The sequence below is a fragment of the Pinus tabuliformis genome, chromosome 7, assembly GCF_031772625.1.
Source record: "Pinus tabuliformis cultivar Carrire ecotype Pingquan chromosome 7, CPIR1, whole genome shotgun sequence".
Classification (NCBI taxonomy): domain Eukaryota; kingdom Viridiplantae; phylum Streptophyta; class Pinopsida; order Pinales; family Pinaceae; genus Pinus; species Pinus tabuliformis.
In genome coordinates this window covers 1,643,430,505-1,643,452,777 of record NC_142293.1, presented here as the reverse complement: position 1 = coordinate 1,643,452,777, position 22,273 = coordinate 1,643,430,505, and the positions used below count along the sequence as shown (strand labels likewise).

The following is a 22,273-nucleotide window of genomic DNA, read 5'->3' as shown; positions in this document are numbered from 1 at the left end:
CTATGCAAAGATCCAATCCAACATCAGCGCAGCAAACACATTGAACTACACATGTACTTCATCAAAAAGTTCATTCATGACCATGTTCTTGAAGTGCAATATTGTTCAACCGATGATCAAGTTGCAGACATCTTTACAAAGGGTCTTACAGAGGCAAAGTTTACTAAACTTTGATTTATGGTTGGAGTTCAGGAAGTTGTCACTAAAGGGGGATAGGCTCTAATGCCTCATTCCTTCTCCTATTGTGTCATCTTTGTACATCCTTCAATCCTATCCCAAGTTGTTCTTAAGGGGGTATGTTAGGATATTCCGACACAGGAAATAATTAAGTACAACTTGGTCTAGTGTATAGTTAGGTAAAATGTGTTTATTTAGCATGTACTTTTTGTAACTTACAATCTGACGATCACGATATGTTCTAGACATGAAGTGATCCGACTATTCATTCTCTCTTTGGTATTACTGACACTTGATCCATGGCTTAACCCCTGATTGATCCATGATCTCTATTTAAAGAGCATGGAGGGTCATTTGTTAGGTGACCGTTCATGAGAGAAGCTTATGTAAATTTTCTTTCTTTTACATTAATAAATTGTCTGAAGTGGCCGCGTTGGCTCAGGGCGTAGATTATTTCCCACTTTGAGAGTTTTAACCACATCAAGAATACTAGTGCACTGATCTGTGATCTGTTTGTGAGTGGTGTCCTTTGGTGTTCTATCTAAAAAACTTACCTGTAAATTTCAACACATAGCTACTGGATCTGAAAAGCTACCAGTAGATTGTACAAATCCTCCAAATTCTTGACGTACTTCCATTGCAACTCCCACATCTCTATACATTTTCCTCAAAGTTGTCGTGTATCCTTGTATCACTTCAGAATCCTTGTTTGGCATTGTTCTACTAGGTAAAGACAATTTTGGAATGATAATATTTCGGGTGAAATGCATAGACCAAAAGGTGTAATGGTGTGGTCATTTTGTTCCACCTTTCAGTAACTATGTCCTTCACTTCATAATAAAATGTTTCAAAAGGGTCATTTTCACTTGCCTTGATAATTTCTTTTATCTTCTCCAACAAACTATCAATGTTTTCATAAACTTTCTCCAAGCAAGGTGTATATGTGTCAAATGTCCTGATCAAAGTCAAAATTGATTCAATAAATCGCAGAAAGTATTGGACCTTGTCCTACCATGTATCATCAAGAATGATGGACTTGATTTTTTGCCCTCTATCAGAAATGGAAGTCCTCTATGATTCCCAAAGAGGGTCAATGACCATTGCTTGTAATGCTTGTCTCACCTTCACAAGCCTCTCTATGAAAAGAGTGTGGGAGGCAAAATGGATTTCAGCAATCTACAAGATTCAAAAAGTCAAATCTCAAATGAGAAATCATATATAAATTTGTAATTAAAATTAAGAATTTCCAATACAAATAATATTGATTAAAAAATGAGTACGTTTAGTAGCTCCAACTTTGCATAACCTCGATATATGGCCTAGAACATTGAATGATTAGTTAAGAACATTCATATTTCTTTTGTTGCTACATATATTTCATTAATCCATTCAATCTCACAAATCTTGGCAAGCATATGATTCAATGAATGTACCGCACATGGGACATTGAATATTTGATTAAAAACATTTGGATTTCTTTTGCTGCTAGATATATTTCATTAATCTATTCCATCTCACCAATCTTGACATGCATAAGATTCAATGAATGTACTGCACATGGAGTCCGAACTCCAAAAGATGTAATCATATCGACCCTCCATAATAAAACCTGCAGCTTTACAGACCTATGCGTTGTCCGTAATGACTTGGACAACATTATGTGGCCCCACACTTTCTATTGCATCAATAAGAGTTGTGGATATAAAAGATGCAACTTTATTTATTCCACTACAATCAACAGCCTTAAAAAACATTACCCCTTGGGGCCATATTGCAATAACATTAATTAAGGGGCAGTTTCTTTAGTCTCTCCATCCATTAGAAACGATGGACGCCCTTGTTTCTGCCCATGTACCCTGGATTGATTATAGTTATGTATCCACGGATTGTCTCTCTGATGCCAACAAAGTAGTTCGGACCTTTTCATATCCAGGGCTTTTGTACCTTTTTGGCACTTCATTAACTACCTTAATCATTTGTTGCCAATAAGGGGAACACACCAAATTGAATGTTAACCCATTTGCATAGATGCAACGAGCTACATGTTCATCCATTGTGTCTCTACCTTGATTACTGAAAGTTGTTTCAAGAGGGCCTAGAATAAGTCTTTTATTAGTTGTCGCAGCAGGCCTAGATGGCAATGGAGGCCTAGTTGTAGAGCTTAGCAATCTTTCTATCAGCAGTATGTTGCAAAAATGCATAGAATTTAATTTTTGCAAGACTCAAACCTTGGTCAGATTTGTCATTTACGTCTTTTGGCCTGGTGCATACTTGCACCCCTGTGTTAGTTTGTCCAATCAGATGGGCTTTCACTCTAGTATATGAGCCATTTTTGATATTTTGGCATTCATTGCACTTCCATTTATATGAACCACCTCTAGGATTTTTTCCAATAATCTCCACATATTGCCATAAAGGAGATTTTGGGTTTTTCTTGATGATTTACTTTTCACTCTGTTGTGATGGTCCCATTTCTATAGGTTGTAAGCTATAGTGTGTGACTGCATATATGATAAAATTCAAAATTCAAACTATCATGAACACACAAAATGAAAAATTAAAATACAGAAAAATCAAAAAATTATAGTACATAAAATTAATTTAATTTGCCTGCTGGATTCACTAATATACATGCAAAAAAGTTGACATCTTTGATTTTATGGACTGGTCACTGCCCAATATTTTCTTTTGTTGCTTTGGATTTCTTCCCCATTTATATCTACGTCTTCAGAAATTTCAAATTTCACATGAAGAACAGAAAAGAAAGCCAAAGTATATTTCCATTCATTATTCCTCCAATTCTAAGTTTGTTGTTCGCTTATAGCTGGGAATTGTGAAAATTTGAATATTGATAAATCAGTGACCTTTGAAGAAACTGATAGGAGTTATGTGTGACTTCAAGGTTAAATCAGGGTTAAAATTAGGAGTTAAATCAGTCCTCAACTTCAGGATATTTTGTAATTCTAAAGGATCTCAGACATTAAAAAGTATTTGCAAGACTGATATGGGACAAAACTGTTGAACCTTTTTACAATAAAAAAAGCAGTTAATTTATACCATTGTAAGTTTGTTTCCTTAACAAACTCTGCTTCCTTGACTGTATCTTGTAGTAAATCAGCCAGTCATACAAATGCATATGCTTACTCAATTAGCTTGTTTACTTGTTCTCCAATATTCACTAAGAAACATTATCTAATCCTTGCTTTTAAGTTTGTCTAGGTGAAAGTACTGCTACAGGTTACGTGGGTTGAATACGTAGGCCTAGAAACAGTCCCAAACATGGCTCTCATCATTTACTGTCGGCCTGGACAAACCTACTTTCATCATAGCTTTCATTTTCAAATGGATAAATGCTTGGTTCAGTTAATATCCAACAATATCAATAGGAAAAGCAAATGATAGGTCAACTAATGACAAGTCATCAACGTCACGGCAAATTTCCAAATATATGTAGTGTACTTAGATCTCTGAAAGTACAATCATGACTCGCCTATGAAATATGTAATTTCCAAGTGGACACTACAAAAATTTAAAATTAAACAAATTCCAAACCTCGTGGGGTCATTGCCTGGTGAATCCTCCCTTGTTGCATTGTTGCTATCTTTACGCGGCCGACAAGCTCATGGAACAAAAGTGTTGTTGTCTATTGCTATCCTTGTGTGGCCGATAAACTCATAAAAGAAGACAATGAGGGGCCGCATCATCGAATTAAGCAAAAAGAAACCTAAAACTAAAAACTGCATTGCAATAAACTTGAAATTCAGTGGTAATTGCACGACATTAGTTTCCATCAAATAGGGATCCGCCACGTTGTCATTTCTTGGACGGATCTGTTGGAAAATATAACTAGGTTCGGTCTTCATTTACTGTATTTGAGTCAAAACGTAATGTTCTTGTCAAAAGAATAAAGAAAATAAATATGATTATTATTATTGTGACTTATTAAAGCATGGATTTCATGCTTGGGTCACCATGTTTTAGGTCAAAGTCCCCATTGAGGACTTCTAGGATTTATCCTAAGTCAATAGAGTCATTGTACTTTTAAAGAAACCCTTCTTGCGTTTTTGAATCATGTAAAAAGGTTTAGTATTGAGTCAAATATGATATATGTATCCTCCACACCAAGACGGTTTAGAAGAAGATCAAGTTGGCCTAAGGACACCTATTCGACCCACAAGAAGCCTATAAATACAAGCTCATCGAATTCATTTGGAGCATCATTCTCACATTCAAAAGTTGTGAAGTTCTCTTGTAGCTGGGAAAAAGGTACGAAGTCTGTTGTCGAGAAGCCGAAGTGAATGCGAGTTTGGGGAAGACTAAGGAGAATAGAAAAATTGAAATTTTGGTGCCTCTTGAATGCGAGTTTGGGGAAGACTAAGGAGAATAGAAAAATTGAAATTTTGGTGCCTCTCTCTCTCTCTCTCTATTTCATGTCCTGGATTGGGAGATCGAAATCCTCCAAGTTTCTCTATTGTCGGTAGCTGCCAGTTGTCGAAAGTTGTTGCCTAGTCGAAGTTGCTAGAAAGGGGTCGAAATTCTGGGAGGCTAACTTGGTGTGGAGGGAAGGTCTTGTCTTGGTCTAGGGTGAAGAGTCTCAAAGAATACTATTGAAAGGAAGAATTTATTCACTAGGTTTTCCCCTCAAGGGGGGTTTTTCCCTGGCATAGTGCCTACATCTGGTGTCTATTGTTTTGTGTTGCTGCTTTGGTAATTGCTTGATGAACCAAGGGAAAGACAATATAAAAATCGTAATAATAAGAAGCATCACAAGTAATTATCAAGAATAAGAAAATCTTTATGTCTTTCCGATTTTCTAACATGGTATCAGAGCTTTGGTGAAGAAACTAGAAAAAAGCAGTCTCAAGCACTTGATCAAGAAACCATTCAAAAGGATTGTCTCAGGGAAGGAGTCTACTATATTCAGGGAAGATGTCTAACACAATCAAGGGAGAGAACAAACTTGAAGGACCCTCAAACTACAGGTCTTGGAAGAAGAGGATTGACCTCATCCTTGAAAAGAACAAGTGTTATATTATGGTATGTTCTATGCTTAGAGCAGTTTACTTATTTTTCTTCTTATTAGCCACAGATTAGCAATCACATATACATTAAGTAAAGTGCAGATAGAACATTAAATGATCAACAGAAAACAAGCCAAAACAAGAGACACAAGATGTGGCGGCTAGCCAGGGACAAACCCCAATGCAGGGAAACCCTTTGATCAAATCTTCTTTTATCTTCAATAGTTCAACAGAGATAAATAGTACAAAATCTGAATTCTGTAATTTTATATCAACAACAGCAAACCCTAAATCAGCAAAGTTAAACTTGGTCAAACTAGCTGAAATTGACCTCTAAAATACTTTGTCAAGTTCCGGTCAACTTGTCCTCGAACAGCGTAAAGAAATAGCCCTTGAACAACCCCAAAAATTCAGTCAATTTGTAGATTTTTGAAGTCAACTTCAGCCCTAAACTAGGGCAGTCAACACCGATCAAACCAGAGGTTAGACCACCTCGATTTTCGTGCCAAAAATTGCGGCCTACCTAGGAGGGGCAACCACACCCAATCCGCACTTCTAGAAGGTCAACGCTTGGTCAACGTTGGTCAAAGAGATGACCTACTGCCCTAGCGTCCTTCTTTCTGCGTCTTCCTTGCCCTAGGACATCTTCCTTTCAGCCACACGTGTGAGAGAGAGAGAGGCTCCTTTTATGTGTAGGAGAGAGAGAGAGAGAGAAAATGGGTGAATTGAATTGTCCAAATGAGGAGAATGCTCCTTGTATTTATATGCAAACATTGAGGTTGAATAGACATGATTGTTGGGCTTCTGACCCTACATAAGTTTGTTGGCCGACCTTGACAATTTGTCCATAATCGAAATAAATTCATATCTCCATAAATACTTATCGGAATCAGATGATCTTTAGATCAATCCTACACCTCTCGATGAGAGGAATCTAAGAAAAATATCAGAAGCCATAAATAAGGTGATCCACATGGAGTTTGGCCCTAGTTGCCAATTTTAACACTCCCTCTCAACTACGGAGAACTTCATTTGCAATCCGTCAGATCGTCGCTGCTATCCATCCATCAAATGCACTGTTCTGTACAGCTTGACCCCACTCTGCTCTGCTTTGCTCGAACTATGAAGAAGAAGAAATGATCGAGGATGTATCATACCATCCTCCACTGACCCGAAGTCAGTCTCAAAGTGTGAACCACTCTCACTGATCCCAAATCAGTATCATTGATCCCAGATCAATGGAGGTCATCCTAGCATAGGGAGTACGGTAGATACAGCGATGTGTCCATCGATAGTACTACTATGGTCCCTATCCTCATTTCCCTGCTCATTGATCAGATGAGATATACTTCCCATGAGTCCCAGACTGCATGGGTAGGATGCCTCGACAGGAGAACTAATCATCCTATCCACAGGAGAACGAATCATCCTGTCCAGTGGATGCCACGGAAAACTAATCATCTTGGCCTACAAGAGAACTAATCATCCTGCTCCACAGTCTCCACGGAGAACAAATCATCCTGGCCCACAGGAGAACTAATCATCTTGTTCCACAGTCGCCACGGGGTGTCACAGGGGAAGGTTGAACCTTTACCCTGTACATAGTGCACCACCAGGGGATGGTGAGTCGCCCTGTGGTCACATATCGCTCCAAGAAGTACCCCGCGCCCCCTTGGAGCTCCCAGAGATCAATACATCACACTCGACCCTCATAAGAGGGTCTCTGAACAACACCAAGTCGTTCTTGAAAAGTCAGGAATTTGACCTTTCCTAGGGGCTTTGTCAACATGTCAGCAACCTGTTCATCTGTATCGATATGTTGGAGCCTTATTGCTCCTCGCTGCACCATATCTCGAATATAGTGGTACCTTATATCAATATGCTTGGAGCGATCATGAAATACAGGATTCTCTGATAAATGGATCCCGCTCTAGTTGTCACACAGAATCACGGTGGCATCCAATGTAAATCCAAACAACTCACTGAAGAGCTTTCGCAACCAGACTGCCTCACAAGAGGCCATGCTAGTAGCAATGTACTCTGCCTTGGCGGTGCTCAAAGCCACTAACTTCTGCTTCCTGCTCATCCAGGATATCGAGGCAGATCCCAAAGAGAAACAACACCCGGAAGTGCTCTTTTGGTCCACCACACTGCTTGCCCAATCAGCATCAGTATACCCAAGTAGTCTCACATCTCCGACAATGTATCTCAACCCATGAGTGATTGTGCCACGAAGATATCTCAACAAATTCTTGGCACCAATCCAATGTGAGTGGTGAGGCTCAACCATATGTTGACTCAATGTGTTGACTGCAAAGCATATATCCGGACGAGAGTTCACCAAGAACATTAATGCTTCGACGAGTTGACGATACTCGGTAGCATTTTGTAAAACAAGTCCGGCAACACTACTGCTTAACTTCTTGAAGTCAAGCTCCATCAGGGTAGTTACGGGCTTGTAGTCCACCGTGCCGAATCTTTCCAATATCTTCACCACATACTTTCCTTGAGATAGGAAAATCTCCCCTGGTTTCTGCCAGACTTCCAGTCCTAGGAAATAGTGCATAAGTCCTAGGTCTTTCATCTCGAACTTAGAAGCCAACTCCCTCTTACATTCATGAATGAGAGGGTCTGCACCTGTTAGAAAGAGGTCGTCAACATATAGCGCCAGTATGAGAGGCTTGTCATCTATAACCTTAAAGTAAAGGTTAGTGTCAGCTTCACTCCTAGTGAATCCTAGCTTCATTAAGTAGCTATCGATCCTCTCATACCATGCTTGGGGTGCTTGCTTTAGCCCATAGAGGGGCCTTCTTCAACCTACACACATGAGATTCTCGATCATAAATCTCAAATCCTTCGAGTTGCTCCACATAGACCTCCTCTTTGATCGAGCCATGTAAGAACGCAGTCTTGACATCCATCTGATGTAGGTTCCATCATTGCGAAGCAGCAAGGGCTATGATCGAGCAGATGGTGGTATATTGGGCAACAGGTGCAAATATCTCGTCATAGTCTATACCTTCCTTTTGGGAGAATCCACGAGTGACAAAACAAGCTTTATACTTTTCCGCACTTCCATCAACTGCATGCTTTATCTTGTAAAGCCATTTTGAAGTGACAATTGCTTTGTCTTAGGGTCTGGGGACCACATTCCAAACATCGTTTTTCATAATGGACTCATATTCCTCGGTCATAGCATCCTTCCATACTTGATGCTTGACAACATCTGTGAATGATGAAGGCTCATTGGATGATTGTGCTCATGATGGTCAGGTATCCCTGATACTTGTTCGGCTTCTTACTTTCACGAAAGGTTCCTCGAGGTGCAATGTGTCCTTCAGCATCATCAAGTGTCCCCCTAAGCCATGAAGGCCTCTTCCTAGAAGAGGAAGGCTCTTGTGGAGGAGGATCAATAGGATCCGTAGGTTCTTCCACATCAGGCATCGTCTCATCTTCTTCTACCTTGCTAAGAGCCATATCTTCATCAAAGGTGACATCATGACTAATCTCGACTTCCCTTTGACCAGCTACATAGATTCTATAGCCCTTAGTATTTTCACTATAGCCCACGAAGACTCCTTTCTTTCCAGATGCACCCAATTTATTCCTTTTTTCTTTAGGCACATGAAAATATACAGGGCTTCCAAAAATTCTAAAATGAGATACGTCAGGTTTCTTACCGGTGAACATTTCTTCAGGAGTCTTGGAACCCAATGCTTGATGAGGGCATCGGTTTTGTACATATACGGCGGTATTTGCAGCTTCTGCCTATAGAAACTTCGGAAGTCTTTGATCATGGAACATAACATGAACAGCTTCCACAATTGTACAATTCTTCCTTTTCGCCACACCATTTTGTTTAGGAGTATATGGTTTAGTAGTCTCCCTCTTAATGCCAGCCTCTTTGCAAAAGTCATGAAACTCATTGGATTCATATTCAGTCCCATTATCAGTCCTTAAGATCTTGATCTTCTTTTCGGTTTGATTCTCGATCAAGGCTTTGAAGTGCCGAAACCAGGAGAACACTTCATCCTTCTTTTTCAAAAAGTATATCCAAGTCTTGCGAGAATAATCATATGTAAAAGTGAGGTAATATAAATATCCTCCCAAGGAGTTCACAGGCATCACACCAGATATGTCTGAGTGAACCAACTTCAATATATCGGAGGTCTTGCTTTGGCTTGAGGGGAATGGTCCCCTTTTGAGCTTTCCTTCGACACATCTTGGACATACACCTTCTTGCTCTAATCTGAACTTGGGCATCCTAGTCACCATTTTTCTTACATCGGGTAGAGCTTTATAATGAAGGTGAGCAAAGCTCTGATGCCATAGTTCGGACTGAAGAAATGTGTCACAAGACATGACACCCAGCGAACTTCGTCCGACCTGATATAATGAATCAACTCGAAACCCAAGAGTAAAAGCATCTTTAAAGTTCTTTTTCCATCCTTGTAGCTTTTGTCTTCCATTACCGAAATGGACACCAGGTTCTTTTTTAGATCAGGTACATATAATACATCTTGTAAGTGGATGGTGTTACCCTGATTCAATTGAAGAGTGACATTTCCTATGCCTTTCACGGGATATTTTGAATTATCTCCAAGAACAATTTCCAGGTTGGTTTCCTTCTCTATCAAATTATAGAGAGCTTCTTTGTAACCAGTGAAGTGCCTTGAGGCACCACTATCAATAAGCCAATTTCCCAGCGAGTCCGAGGGAGCAGTAGTAGATAGAGCTGCTGGTAAATAATATTCATCTTGCTTATTGTTAACAGTGTTAGATTCATACTTGGAATTTCTTGCCTTCTTGAATGGTTGTCCTCTTCCTTGATTTCCGACACTTCTTTTACCTCTGCCATTTGACCTGCCATTCCTTTGATTGCTTGAGACGGATTTTGATCATCATCCCAGTGTGAGTTCCTTTTATCAGGGCACTCCCTTGCATAGTGACCCGTTTTATTGCAATTGTAACATCGTCCTTTTCTTCCACCCTTTGGTCCAGCCTTTCCTTTGAATTTAGCTTCGGAATTGTTTCTTCTTTTAGTACGAGAAGAAAAGGCAGAGGGATGACCTTTAAGTATGGCCATTTCTTGCTCTTCCATCCTCATTTATTCTTGAATGCATCTGGCCATTAATTCCTCAAATCCAGGAATTACGTTATCATACTCTCATATTTTCCCTTCTTAATTTTCTTCAGCTTATTTCTAAAAAACAAGACTTGATTTGCATCATTAACTTTAAATAAACTCACCAATCTATCATAGATTTCCTTGCAGGTGTTCAACTCAGAAACATAGGCCACCAAGCGCTTGTCCATAGAGTCCCAGATGACCTTCCTTGCTTTGACTTCTCCCTTGGTCCATTTGTTCCTAGTAGCGACGGATGCATTTGATGGAGGCTCAACAATCCTGCCTCTCACGTGGTCCAACACTTCCTGCTCTTCTAATGTTAGATCGAGAGACATCTTCTATCTGTGATAGTAAGACTTCGCACAGAGTTTGTCTTTAGCAGGGAAGTGTGTTGAGGACCCCATGATTTCTTTTTAAGATAGCCTTGCCAACCTTCTCTTCGATGATTGCTCTTGCTCCTACTCTTGCTTGGGCTTTGTCTTCACCTCAACTCTGATACCATGTTAAATTATGGTATGTTCTATGCTTAGAGCAGTTTACTTATTTTTCTTATTATTAGCCACAGATAGGCAATCACATATACATTAAGTAAAGTGCAGATAGAACATTAAATGATCAACAGAAAACAAGCCAACACAAGAGACACAAGATGTGGCGGCTAGCCAAGGACAAACCTCAATGCAGGGAAACCCTTTGATCAAATCTTATTTTATCTTCAATAGTTCAGCAGAGATAAATAGTACAAAATCTGAATTCTGTAATTTTATATCAGCAGCAACAAACCCTAGATCAGCAAAGTCAAACTTGGTCAAACTAGCTGAAATTGACCTCTAAAATACTTGGTCAATTTCCGGTCAACTTGTCCTCGAACAACCTGAAGAAACAGCCCTTAAACAGCCCCAAAAGTTCAGTCAATTTGCAAATTTCTGAAGTCAACTTCAGCCCTAAAGTAGGGCAATCAACACCAGTGAAACCAAAGGTCAGATCACCTCGGTTTTCATGCCAAAAATTGCGGCCTACCTAGGAGAGGCAACCACACCCAATCCGCACTTCTAGAAGGTCAACACTTGGTCAAAACTGGTCAAAGAGATGACTTGTTTCCCTAGCGTCCTTCTTTCTGCGTCTTCCTTGCCCTAGGACGTATTCCTTTCAGCCACACGTGTAAGAGAGAGAGAGGCTCCTTTTATGCGTAGGGGAGAGAGAGAGAAGATGAGTGAATTGAATTGTTCAAATGAGGAGAATGCTCCTTGTATTTATATGCAAACGTTGAGATTGAATAGATATTGAATAGACATGATTGTTGGGCTTCTGAGCCTACATAAGTTTGTTGGCCGACCTTGACAAATTGTCCATAATCAAAATAAATTCATATCTCCATAAATACTTATCGGAATTGGATGATCTTTAGATCAATCCTACACCTCTCGATGAGAGGAATCTAGGAAAAATATCAGAAGCCATAAATAAGGTGATCCACATGGAGTTTGGCCCTAGTTGCCAATTTTAACAAGAAGTTACTAAACTTGTTCAAAGGAAAAGTAAAGAAGCCTACAAATGACTCTAGTGATGCTGACAAAGTAAAATTCAGAGAATTAGAATTAGTGGCCATGACTCTAATGGTAGAAGGAATAAATGACAATCTTGTCCCATTTATAGGCAACATCAATCATGCTTAGGAAATGTATGAAGTCTTATCAAAGTTATTCACCATTAAGAACATTGGTCAAGTGGCAAGCTCGAATAATTAACTAAGGACCACAAAGATGACCAAAGAAGATACAGTGGCCTCCTTCTTTGTGAAGATAGCTAGAATCAGGGATGATCTCTTGGCCATTGATGAAATTGTTCCAGACAAAGAACTCGTGATCACTACTCTATTAGGATTGCCATCATCTTGGGGTGCATTTGTTGCAAGTCTTAACGGTTGGAAGGAAGCTCCCACTTTCGAAAAACTATGGACTGTCTACAGTCAGAAAAAAATAAGGATCACATTAGTGGCCAATCCTGAAGGAGTATCAAATGCCTACGTTGCTCAACATAAAGGAAAGAAATCGAAAGGACCAAGGAAGAAAGTTGACATGTCCAAGATCGAATGCTATCAATGCCATAAGAAAGGTCACTACAAGGTGACTGTCCCGACAATCCAAAGAATAAGAAGAGAGATAGAGATCATACTAACTTTGTTGAGGAAGGAGACTTAAAGAAAGCCAAGCCCGAAGAATCTGACATTAGGGACTTGCACTACTAAGTCCTTTGCTTGTAGTAGCTTTAGATATATTATTTTATATGTTTTAGAATTTATAGGTTTTTAACATATTTTGGAAAAGATATTTTTTATTGTTTTTATAAGTTTGTAGTTATCCCTCAAGCCTTGGAGGGAGCCCCCAAAACTCCCAAAGACAAGTATCTCACTTCCTTTCAGTTTTTGGTTTCATGTATTCATTTAGTTTTGATTATATTAAATACTAATCAACATTCTCCCTCTATTGTCTTGATTAGGAAAACATCTGTAAGAAGTATGAAGGAGGGCCTCTGAAGACAAGGTTTGCCACGAAACAAAGGTATACTTTAAAATACATTGATTTCTTTATATTGAGAGGATTATTCATTTGACAGTCTATTACTAACATTGTTATGTCTAGCTATATTGAAGCATAATGATTCTTGTTTTGGGTGATTCATCTCTTGATAAATCTACCCACCCCACTCATATTCTTACCTAATTTTGTAGAATCCTAGACAAGTTTTGGAAAACTCTAACCGAAGGTTAGGATATTGTGAATGTCTGAAACCCTAAACTACTTAGGGATATTGTGAAATGTTGTTTGAAGTTTTTATTGATAATGTCATGTTTGGGTTGAATGATAAGGTCTAAAATCCTGAACCTTTGAAATTTTCGGTAATGTTGAGTTTGTTATGGCTCTACATTGAAACTCTAACTCATTAGAGTTTGGTGGAATGCGTGAGCAAAACCCTTTCAATGCCTTAGAAATGATTTCCTTGGTATGGGTGTGCTTGTCTGATCAAACCCTAGTCTAATCAAGTTTTTATGTCTAACTCTTATTTGATATTTTTTGAAGTTGGGTTTGATTAACACATGATATGAAATGTATTTGCATGATGATGAAATCTAGGCATATATAGATATGTCCTTTTGGTTGAAGCCCTAGCTTGGTCTAAGTTCGTTGTATTAATGTTGTCGGACATATGATATGCTTATGAATGATTATGAATTCCTTGATATGTGTGTTGACCTGGTTATTGAAGGTCATAAGTTTTTAGGATTTAATGGAACTCCTTATCTGAGATTTTAGGATGATGATATTTGGAAATCTAGGGTTTTGCAGCTAAACCCTAGTAGTAGATAAATTGTTTAGTATGTGTGATATAGCAATCTGAGATCTATTTATTTAATGATTGTTGAGATTGTGAAAATGGAATTCTAGGGTTTTGGGGTTGAACCTCAGTCGAAGTAAAAATCTATGATAAATGATAATTTGAGATTTGTGTAAGATTGTTGAAATCTGAGTTTTGGTTGGGATTGATGGTTGATCAAAAATCTAGGGTTTACAACTAACCCTAGTGGAAGTTGGTCTTGTTAATGACTAAGTTGTGATTGACTTTGATTGATTATTTTGTATGAAATCTAGAATTTTTATGAAACCCTAGTGAGAAGTCTAACATATGAATTTTGAAAGGTTGATGCTTAATATTTGTTTGAATTGTTTCTAGGGTTTGTTATATGTTGAAATAAGGTATGTCATACCTTGGAAATAAATATTGAAACCCTAGATAGAATGGAAGTTGTTGTGAAATATTCTAGGGTTTATGACAAAGTCTATAGCAAGATATTGAAGAGTATATGTCTCTTGTTTGTAATTAAGTCTAAGTATCTGATATGTATAAATTTGAAATGCTTCCATGACTCTGATATGGCTAACTTCATGCTTCTATAGATTTGGTTGTACTTTCTATCTAAGTTGTGCAAGTACACAATCTTCAATTTGGTGAAGATGCTTATTGATGTGATAAGCATGATGAGGATGATAATAACTCTGATGAAATGGTTGGAAGCCACAAAAGATTCTCTGATGACGAAAATAAGAAGTTGATCTCCCTGAGGAAGCCTGAATAGAAGAGATCTCCCTAAGATTAAGAGGGAGTCTGGATGAAGAGATGCTTCCTGGTTGAGAGGGAGGGCATAGCTTGGTTTTGATTGAAGAATGAATTTCGGAGGATATGTTGTTGCATGAGAAGTAGGAAAGGAAAGTATATGATTGAGGAATCTTTTGTCAAAGATTCGGTTGATAGTCCTACTAAGTTGAGAAGCAACATTTAGAACAACCCCGGAGGTTTGTATTTGATTATGTACATATGAAAGTATATTATTGATTGGGGTTGTGTTCGTACAAGTGAATCTCTCAAAGGTTTTGATAGCATGTTGGTTACTAATCAATTTGATTGGGAGAGATTGGTCATCCTTGATCTGTTGGATCAACGGGTATTGAGGCTTTGTGAGTGAAGCATTGCCTAGGAGGACATTTGTTCGGCACTTTGTGTTGATGCCTAGTTGGAAAGGTGGCATTGGTCATTGAGCTCTAACACGCACCTGGATCTTTGGGTTGGTGGTTAGCAAGTAAGCCTGATGGTACCTAGAGGTGTTGAAAGCTTGAGTCCATCTTATTCCCACCCAAATAGATTGCCCTGGTCAGAAATTTAGTTTGTGGCATTGCGGTGCCTAAATTGTTGAGAGACCAATGGATAGATTGCCCTGGTCAGGAATCTAGTCTGTGGCCTTGTGGTGCCTAAATTGTTGAGAGACCAATGGATAGATTGCCCAAGTCAGGAGTCTAGTCCATGGCATTGTGGTGCATAAAGTTATTTATGGTTCATATAGTTTGAGATCTTCCATTGTACTTGTATATGATGAATATCTCCCTAGTTAAGAGGGAGTGTTGGAAAATGTAACTAGAGTCGATCTTCATTTAATGTATTTGAGTCATCATGTAATGTACTTGTCAAAAGAATAAAGAATTATTATTATTATTATTATTATTATTGTGACTTATTAAAGCATGGGTTTCATGCTTGGGTCACCATGTTTTAGGTCAAAGTCCCCATTAAGGACTTCTAGGATTTATTCGGAGTCAATAGAGTCAATGTACTTTTAAAGAGACCCTTCTTGGGCTTTTGAATCATGTAAAAAGGTTTAGTATTAAGTCAAATATGATTTATGTATCCTCCACACCAAGTCGGCCTAGAAGAAGATCAAGTCGGCCTAAGGACGCCTATTCGACCCACAAGCCTATAAATACAAGCTCATCGAATTCATTTGGACCACCATTCTCACACTCAAAAAGTGTGAAGTTCTCTTGTAGCTAGAGAAAGTGCGAAGTTCTCTTGTAGCTAGGAAAAAGGTGCAAAGTCTATTCTCGAGAAGCCAAAGTGATTGCGAGTTTGAGCAAGGCTAGGGAGAAGAGAAAAATCAAAATTTTGGTGCCTCTCTCCGTTTTGTGTCCTGGATTGGGAGATCGAAGTCCTCCAAGTTTCTCTGTTGTCGGAAGTTGCCAGTTGCCGGAAGTTTCTGCCTCGTCGAAGTTGCTGGAAAGGGGTCGTAAATCTAGGAGGTTGACTTGATGTCAAGGGAAGGTCTTGTCTTGGTCTAGGGTGAAGAGGCTCAAAGAATACTACTGAAAGGAAGAATTTCTTGACTAGGTTTTCCCCTCGAGGGGGGTTTTTCCTTGGCATAGTACCTACATATGGTGTCTATTGTTTTGTGTGTTCTTGCTTTGGTAATTGCTTAATGAACTAAAGAAAAAAAGATATAGAGAATCGTAATAATAAGAAGCATCACAAGTAATTATCCAGAATAAGAAAGTATTTTTGCCTTTCCGATTTTCTCACAAGATCAAGTCAGATCCGGATCCGGATCAAATTCGTGGATCCTGGACCGCAATGTGTTGAAACTGGTAACATAGCGTTTCGGTGATATAGTTGTTAGTTCAGCAAAGACTGCATAGGGCCTGCGCAGCTCTATTTCATGCCACACGTGGGACACAAGGAGGAAGAGGAATTTGGGGTTGAGCTTTGTGGAGGAGTTCCGAGAGGAGAATTGTTGAATATCTCAACCATTTTGGGGGCATTTAGCAGCATCATTTACAGGTGGGTCGAAATACCCAGCAACTGGAGGAGCTAGGGGAAATTGGGCCAAAATTCCGAGGTCAACATTTGGCCAATTCTTTCATGGGTTTTTGTGGGTTATTGGAGGAGAGCCCGAGGTTAATTTCTTGGAATTTTCTAAGCACCGGAGGAGGTCCTAGCAGCCATTGTTTGCAGCTAGCAGTGCAGATTTCAAAGAGGCAGCACAAAGCTTTGTTGGGAATAGCTACACTTGTGTTCGAGTTGTTGATTTCATCACCTAAGAATTGTTAAGTTGCCTTGGGCAAGTCTGTGTGCATGCATTCAGATCTTAACTTGTAGCCAGCATTTATATCAATAAAATGGCTCACCTCAACGCAATTAATGGCATTTTCTGGGTTTTTAATGTGATGTGAATTTGTGTGTGTGTTTTTGTTATGTTTGCTTTGTTCATCATTGTAAATTTCCTTTAGGAATATTAAATATTTTCAAATTCGTCTTGGTCCAACTCTTGGAGGGAAAGAAAAATTCAAATCATTAATGGTCCACAATCAGAAGGAAAAATTGGCTCCATGATTTCAATTTTAAACTAAAAAAAATTCCTCACTCCTTGATGAATTTGGCCCACTAAGAGGCCTATTTTACTCTATAAATATGTCGAACACGCCACCAATAAGGTCATCAAGAATTACTTGTTTTCTCTCTCTGAGATTGTTCGGCCCTGTCGAGCAACACTTAATCTGTAGGAGCCTGGAGGCCAAAGTTTTTGGGAGGTTTCCGGTTGCTTTTTATTGCATTTTGGGGATCTGGCTTTCACTGCCTTGATCTATTTCAGGAATTGTGATGATTGAGGGATGTCCAGTGTTCGCTGGCACTAATGGCATTCGGCCCTGAGAACAGGCAATTTCTGCATCGCACTTCTAGAGTAACCAAAAAAATTGACATGATTGAGAGGGTATTGTTAGCATGTGCCTCATACAATCAATAAACCTTATACCACCTCTTCATATATGTGGTATCGTAGGATATAGTTTTCTCGTAAGTGCGTATAAAATCCTATTTTGCCTTATCCTTATCTCCTAATGAGGTTCAGTATGAGATCAAATGTAGCTTATGAGGTGGTTACACCAATTGTACTATATATTCGTATCTTCGATGTGAATATTTTCACAAGACTAGCCTATGCATTTTCCGCCATTTTTATGTGTCTTCTCAAATACATTTTGCTGATTATATTCTTTCAAGAAGATGAATGAAATTTATATCTAAGTAATTAAAACCATTGCTTATAAGATAAGGTGACATGGATGACAGAGTAACATTTGTAAAATTACAATAAAATGTGACCTATGAGGAGTATAGATACCTGTGCATACAGAACTTGAATTCTCGCCCACGTTTGTAGTCTACTTCCCCTTCCTCTAGCTGGACGAAATAAAATTTTAGAATCAATAACAAAAATGGTTAACATTGGAATTTCCAAGTGCATAAAAATCAAATTTCAAAAACAACAAAATCCCATACAAAGATTACATTAAACAATAATCTAGTCAGAACTCGGAATGGACACTTTTGCATTGGCTCACACCAGTCTGTGAGAGTTTAAAGTTTAAATAAAAACATACTTAAGTTTCTAAATTATCTATATTAGCATAATACGAAAGCGGTCAGGATCTTTGTGAAGTTTCAAAGCAATGTTCCTCAATGCAGGGAACCAAAAATAAAAAGCAAACAGATGAACTGACTAGAAACAACAAATTTAACCTTCCATGCAGAAAGAACAACAAATGCAAACAATCCACTGAAGAGTTGACTAATGTCAACATCCACTATATCTCATTCTGCTCCATTTCAAAAATACATCTCGGACATCTAAATCTCCAATAAAAATATATTCCTAAAACGATATGTTCAAGCAGCAAACAGGGCTTACAGGATCATCTCCATAAATGTGCTCATAGCAAACGGCATTGAGACATCTAAGGGCACAATTCTCTTTGGCTATAGATGAAGAGGTGCACTGCCATCCCCACAGACCACTGTCACATGAAGTAAGAAGGAAAATTTAATTATCGCAATGGTTTTCTTAAAATAAATATCAACAGTTACAAGATATATTTTATTGAACAATAAATTCACGCCAAAGGGCCTTGGTTCACTGGTGAGAATAGCAAGATGGTTGCTGGTGCCGTGTTTTCCTAAAAGGTTTTGGTTTACTGGTGAGAAAATAGCATATTATTGACCATTTAAAAAAAAATCCCCATATAGAACTGAAAAATTAGAAGCGGATCAATGGCTACCGTTTCACTGACTATACTGTGGTAAAAAACTGGGTTAAATATAGTGATTTTCTTTCTCAAACATTTATGCCATATGATTCTGGGACTGCTAAGCATTCATATTTTGTAGTTCGCATTCAAATTGTCAGTGAAATTATCATGTATTTTCGTATTTTGCATTCTGTAATTTACTATTTAGGTCGTTGAGTGAGTATTCAACGGTGCGGAACGGTTCCTTTCTCGCTGTAGTCAGCTGCTTTCAAATGAAATGTTTCAGATAAAAAGGGCCAGCTGCAGGTTCCGGACAATTTTGGTTGAATAAAAACCTCAGGCCTGGCACTTAAAAGTGAAATTCTATAATATGTGGTGCAAGCCTCATTTCGGACGTGTTTCTCAAAGCGACTTAAAATTTTTTAAAATATATATACATAAATAAATAAATACTTACTTCTCAATATCTTCGTAGCAGGTGCTCTTTTTCTCCCGGATTTCCTCATCCTGCAACCGCCATTAAACATGGATCAGACCTGCGAAACCGTTACTTGGCTTAGGGTTTATGTACGAAAATAGCGGTATATTTGATGATGGAGATGATTTTACTGTAATTGGACGACGAGAGTTTCCGGCCGAAGATGTAAAGATGCAGTATAATAGAACCAGCACAAACAAGCAGTAACGGATAAAGTGCATCCCTGGGGCATTTCTGGCCATAGCTTAAGTATTGCAGACCAAATTGTGCAGTTCTAAATCTTATAAACCCAGAAGCATTAATTAGGGCAGAATCCAAGCCGATACTTCAACGTGCCAGTGATTTTACCAAAAACATGTCATGCACTGGAAATCTAAAATGTTATCGCAAAAACCATCTTGTGCACGTGCGGCAACAGTTACTCCCTATGGTGTCTTTTCAGACAGCGTCCCCCTAAGCTTTTGGGGGCAAATAATAATGTTTGGTTTAATAGGTGAGAGATGTTTAATATTGTGCAGTAGTTAATATAATATTGATCCGCCCAAGTGGAACCAATATTTAAATAAAAATATAATATTAGCAATGGCCCTGAATTGAAGAAGTTGTCCTTCAATTTCCATAATGAAGTAAATAACAATTGTTATATTAAATTTAAGTCTTTTAGTCTTTCTTTCTTTTTTTATATTTATAAACTATATGTTTGATTTCAAATCTCCACTCAATATTAGGATATAACATATTAATCACAGCGTAGTTAAGGATATAACATATTAATTACAGCGTAGTTAAGATTTTATCTTTTGACAATATTTATTTACAATATCAAGTTGTCACAAGATCTTATAAAGTTACTTGTGGCATGTACATATGAAAAACAATTCAATCACTACATATGTCCATCTTGATCTTTTGACAATGTTTATTTACAATATCAAGTTGTCACAAGATCTTATAAAGTTACTTGTGGCATGTACATATGAAAAACAATTCAATCATTACATGTGTCGATCTTGACTATGTTCACCACCATATCGAACCAGACAATAATAAAATAATAAATAAGTAGTCACTGGAAAGTTGCCTTAAATCAATTTTATGAAGTTACCAGTGGGAGGTAGCTCTCAAACTTTATTCTCTTATGAATCATGTATGCAAATTACCCCACGGTAAGATCTACCAGCGCTATGGATGGTTGATGCTTGGGATATAAGAGAAACACAGTGTGATAGAAGGAAATCAAATGCAAGAAAATGCCCAAAAGGACATGACTAATAGAACACTCAACACTTAAGTGCAACGATAGCAATGTTGATTTGAGATAGCATCGGATGTGCTCTAGGCCTCAAATTTTGCACGGAAGCTTGAACACATGTATTCCAAAAAACCCAGAAAGTGTTTTGGGAAATTCCACCCATAAATGATTGTATTAAGATAATTAATATTTTTTAATGGGAGACTCAGTGTAAACTTAGAAAATTAAAAATATTAATGGGTATTAATTGTAATTGAGGGTGTAACTTCTACAAGAAGACGAGGAACAAGCTAAAGTGATCTTAGCCATTGATTAACTTTTAATCTGGTCCGTTGAAGGTCAACGTGAAAATTATTTAAGAGAGCTTGAGGGTCATTTAGAAAACACACCGAGAGATCAAAAGATCGAATTTCTGAAGTGAGAAGCTCTCAAGAGGAAATTTTGATCGAGGAGATTTCTTGCAGAGAGGGGCAGTGAGTATCCAGAAGAAGGAAGTTTTCCTAAGCCAGAGAGTACGAGGCAGAGAGAGGGCAAAACAATGTCCAGAGAGAGGCAGACGTTGGCTCACGCAGAGCTAACGCAGTGGCAGTGCAAGCCTTAGAGGGAGATCAAATTTCTGCTGAGAAAATCAAATTTCAGTGGCCAAGAGTCGAGGTGTGCGACCGGGACGCAAAGATTCGGATTTTCCAGCCAACAAAGGGCCCAAAAAGGAGCAGCGTGATACCTAGCAGGTATGCAGAGGCTCCAGTTCAGCGTGATCAGACTCAGATTCTCCAAGTGACAGGGTGAGATCATTTCACCATTCATTTTGTCAAGTTTCTATCTGTATCGGATCGCTAGTTAGCATCCAAGGATTGTACTCAGGTTTTCTCCTGCATAACAATAAAACCCTCAGATCTGCTGCACCGGTTTTTCTGCATTGGTTTTTTTCAGGGACATTTGTCAAAAAATAACAATGTCATTTGTGTTGTATTTTCTTTCTTGCTCAGTTTCTTGTTTCTGCATATAATTTAATTAAGTGAAGGATCCAGTGTATGTATTACAATCTTTGTCGTAGGAAACAACAAGTAATTTGTTTAAAGGAATTTAACAAATAGGAGTAATATCATCAGCTACAGTAAGGATTCTGGTTGTGGAATTTTCACAGGCAACAGGAATCAAATTCATTTGAATATGACCCTGAGATATCATGCATTCAATCCCCTATTGTCAACACTTTTCTGTTTTCGAAAACTTCTTGTCCACAAAATCCTAACATTTGATCTCTTTAATGTATTGATATCAGTGTTTAGTGGAATATAGGTTGTACTACTTGTTACCTGCTTTTTATAATTACCCAATAGATTTAGTATAATTTTGGACTCCGTTATTTTATATATAGTGTACAGTGTGGAGAGTTGCAACAATCTAGTTTGCACATTCTTGTTTTTTTGTGACACTCTCTATATCTTTCATTCATGTACAGAGGCTTAACCTACTAAACTAATTAACCAGTGTGTTTTTGGTAGGGCTACACATTGAACAGCTGGAAGCTCACACCCAATTTTTTGCAAACGTGGGAAAACGTGAGATGATGTCAACATGAAGCTGATAATGGCTATCAATTTATCAATCAAAATTCCTTAACATCATTTGTGTTTTCATATATTTTTCTTATGTCGCTTTTTTAGAATATAGCACTACATCCATAGATTAGCATATTGAACTTCTAAGAAATGGGTACCTAAACCCGTGAATCATACTTGTTGGTTACTTCAACGAGAATCACCAATAATCTCAACACAAGAAGAATGGCACGTACCTTGCCTT

General features: G+C 38.2%; 1 protein-coding gene across 1 annotated transcript in view; it reads right to left on the bottom strand.

The window, feature by feature from the left end:
- The window catches only part of LOC149254683 (uncharacterized), a 54,008-nt gene extending 34,310 nt beyond the window's left edge, over nt 1-19,698 (bottom strand). Inside the window, exons 1-4 of the mRNA XM_089460206.1 lie at nt 19,344-19,698; nt 19,192-19,241; nt 18,398-18,503; nt 17,831-17,889 (exon numbers count right to left, since the gene is read on the bottom strand). Of these exons, the coding sequence (XP_089316332.1) occupies nt 17,831-17,889; nt 18,398-18,503; nt 19,192-19,241; nt 19,344-19,454 (326 nt within the window). The 5' untranslated portion in view covers nt 19,455-19,698. The remainder of the gene's footprint in view (nt 1-17,830; nt 17,890-18,397; nt 18,504-19,191; nt 19,242-19,343) is intronic.
- Between the last annotated feature and the right edge of the window lie 2,575 nt (nt 19,699-22,273).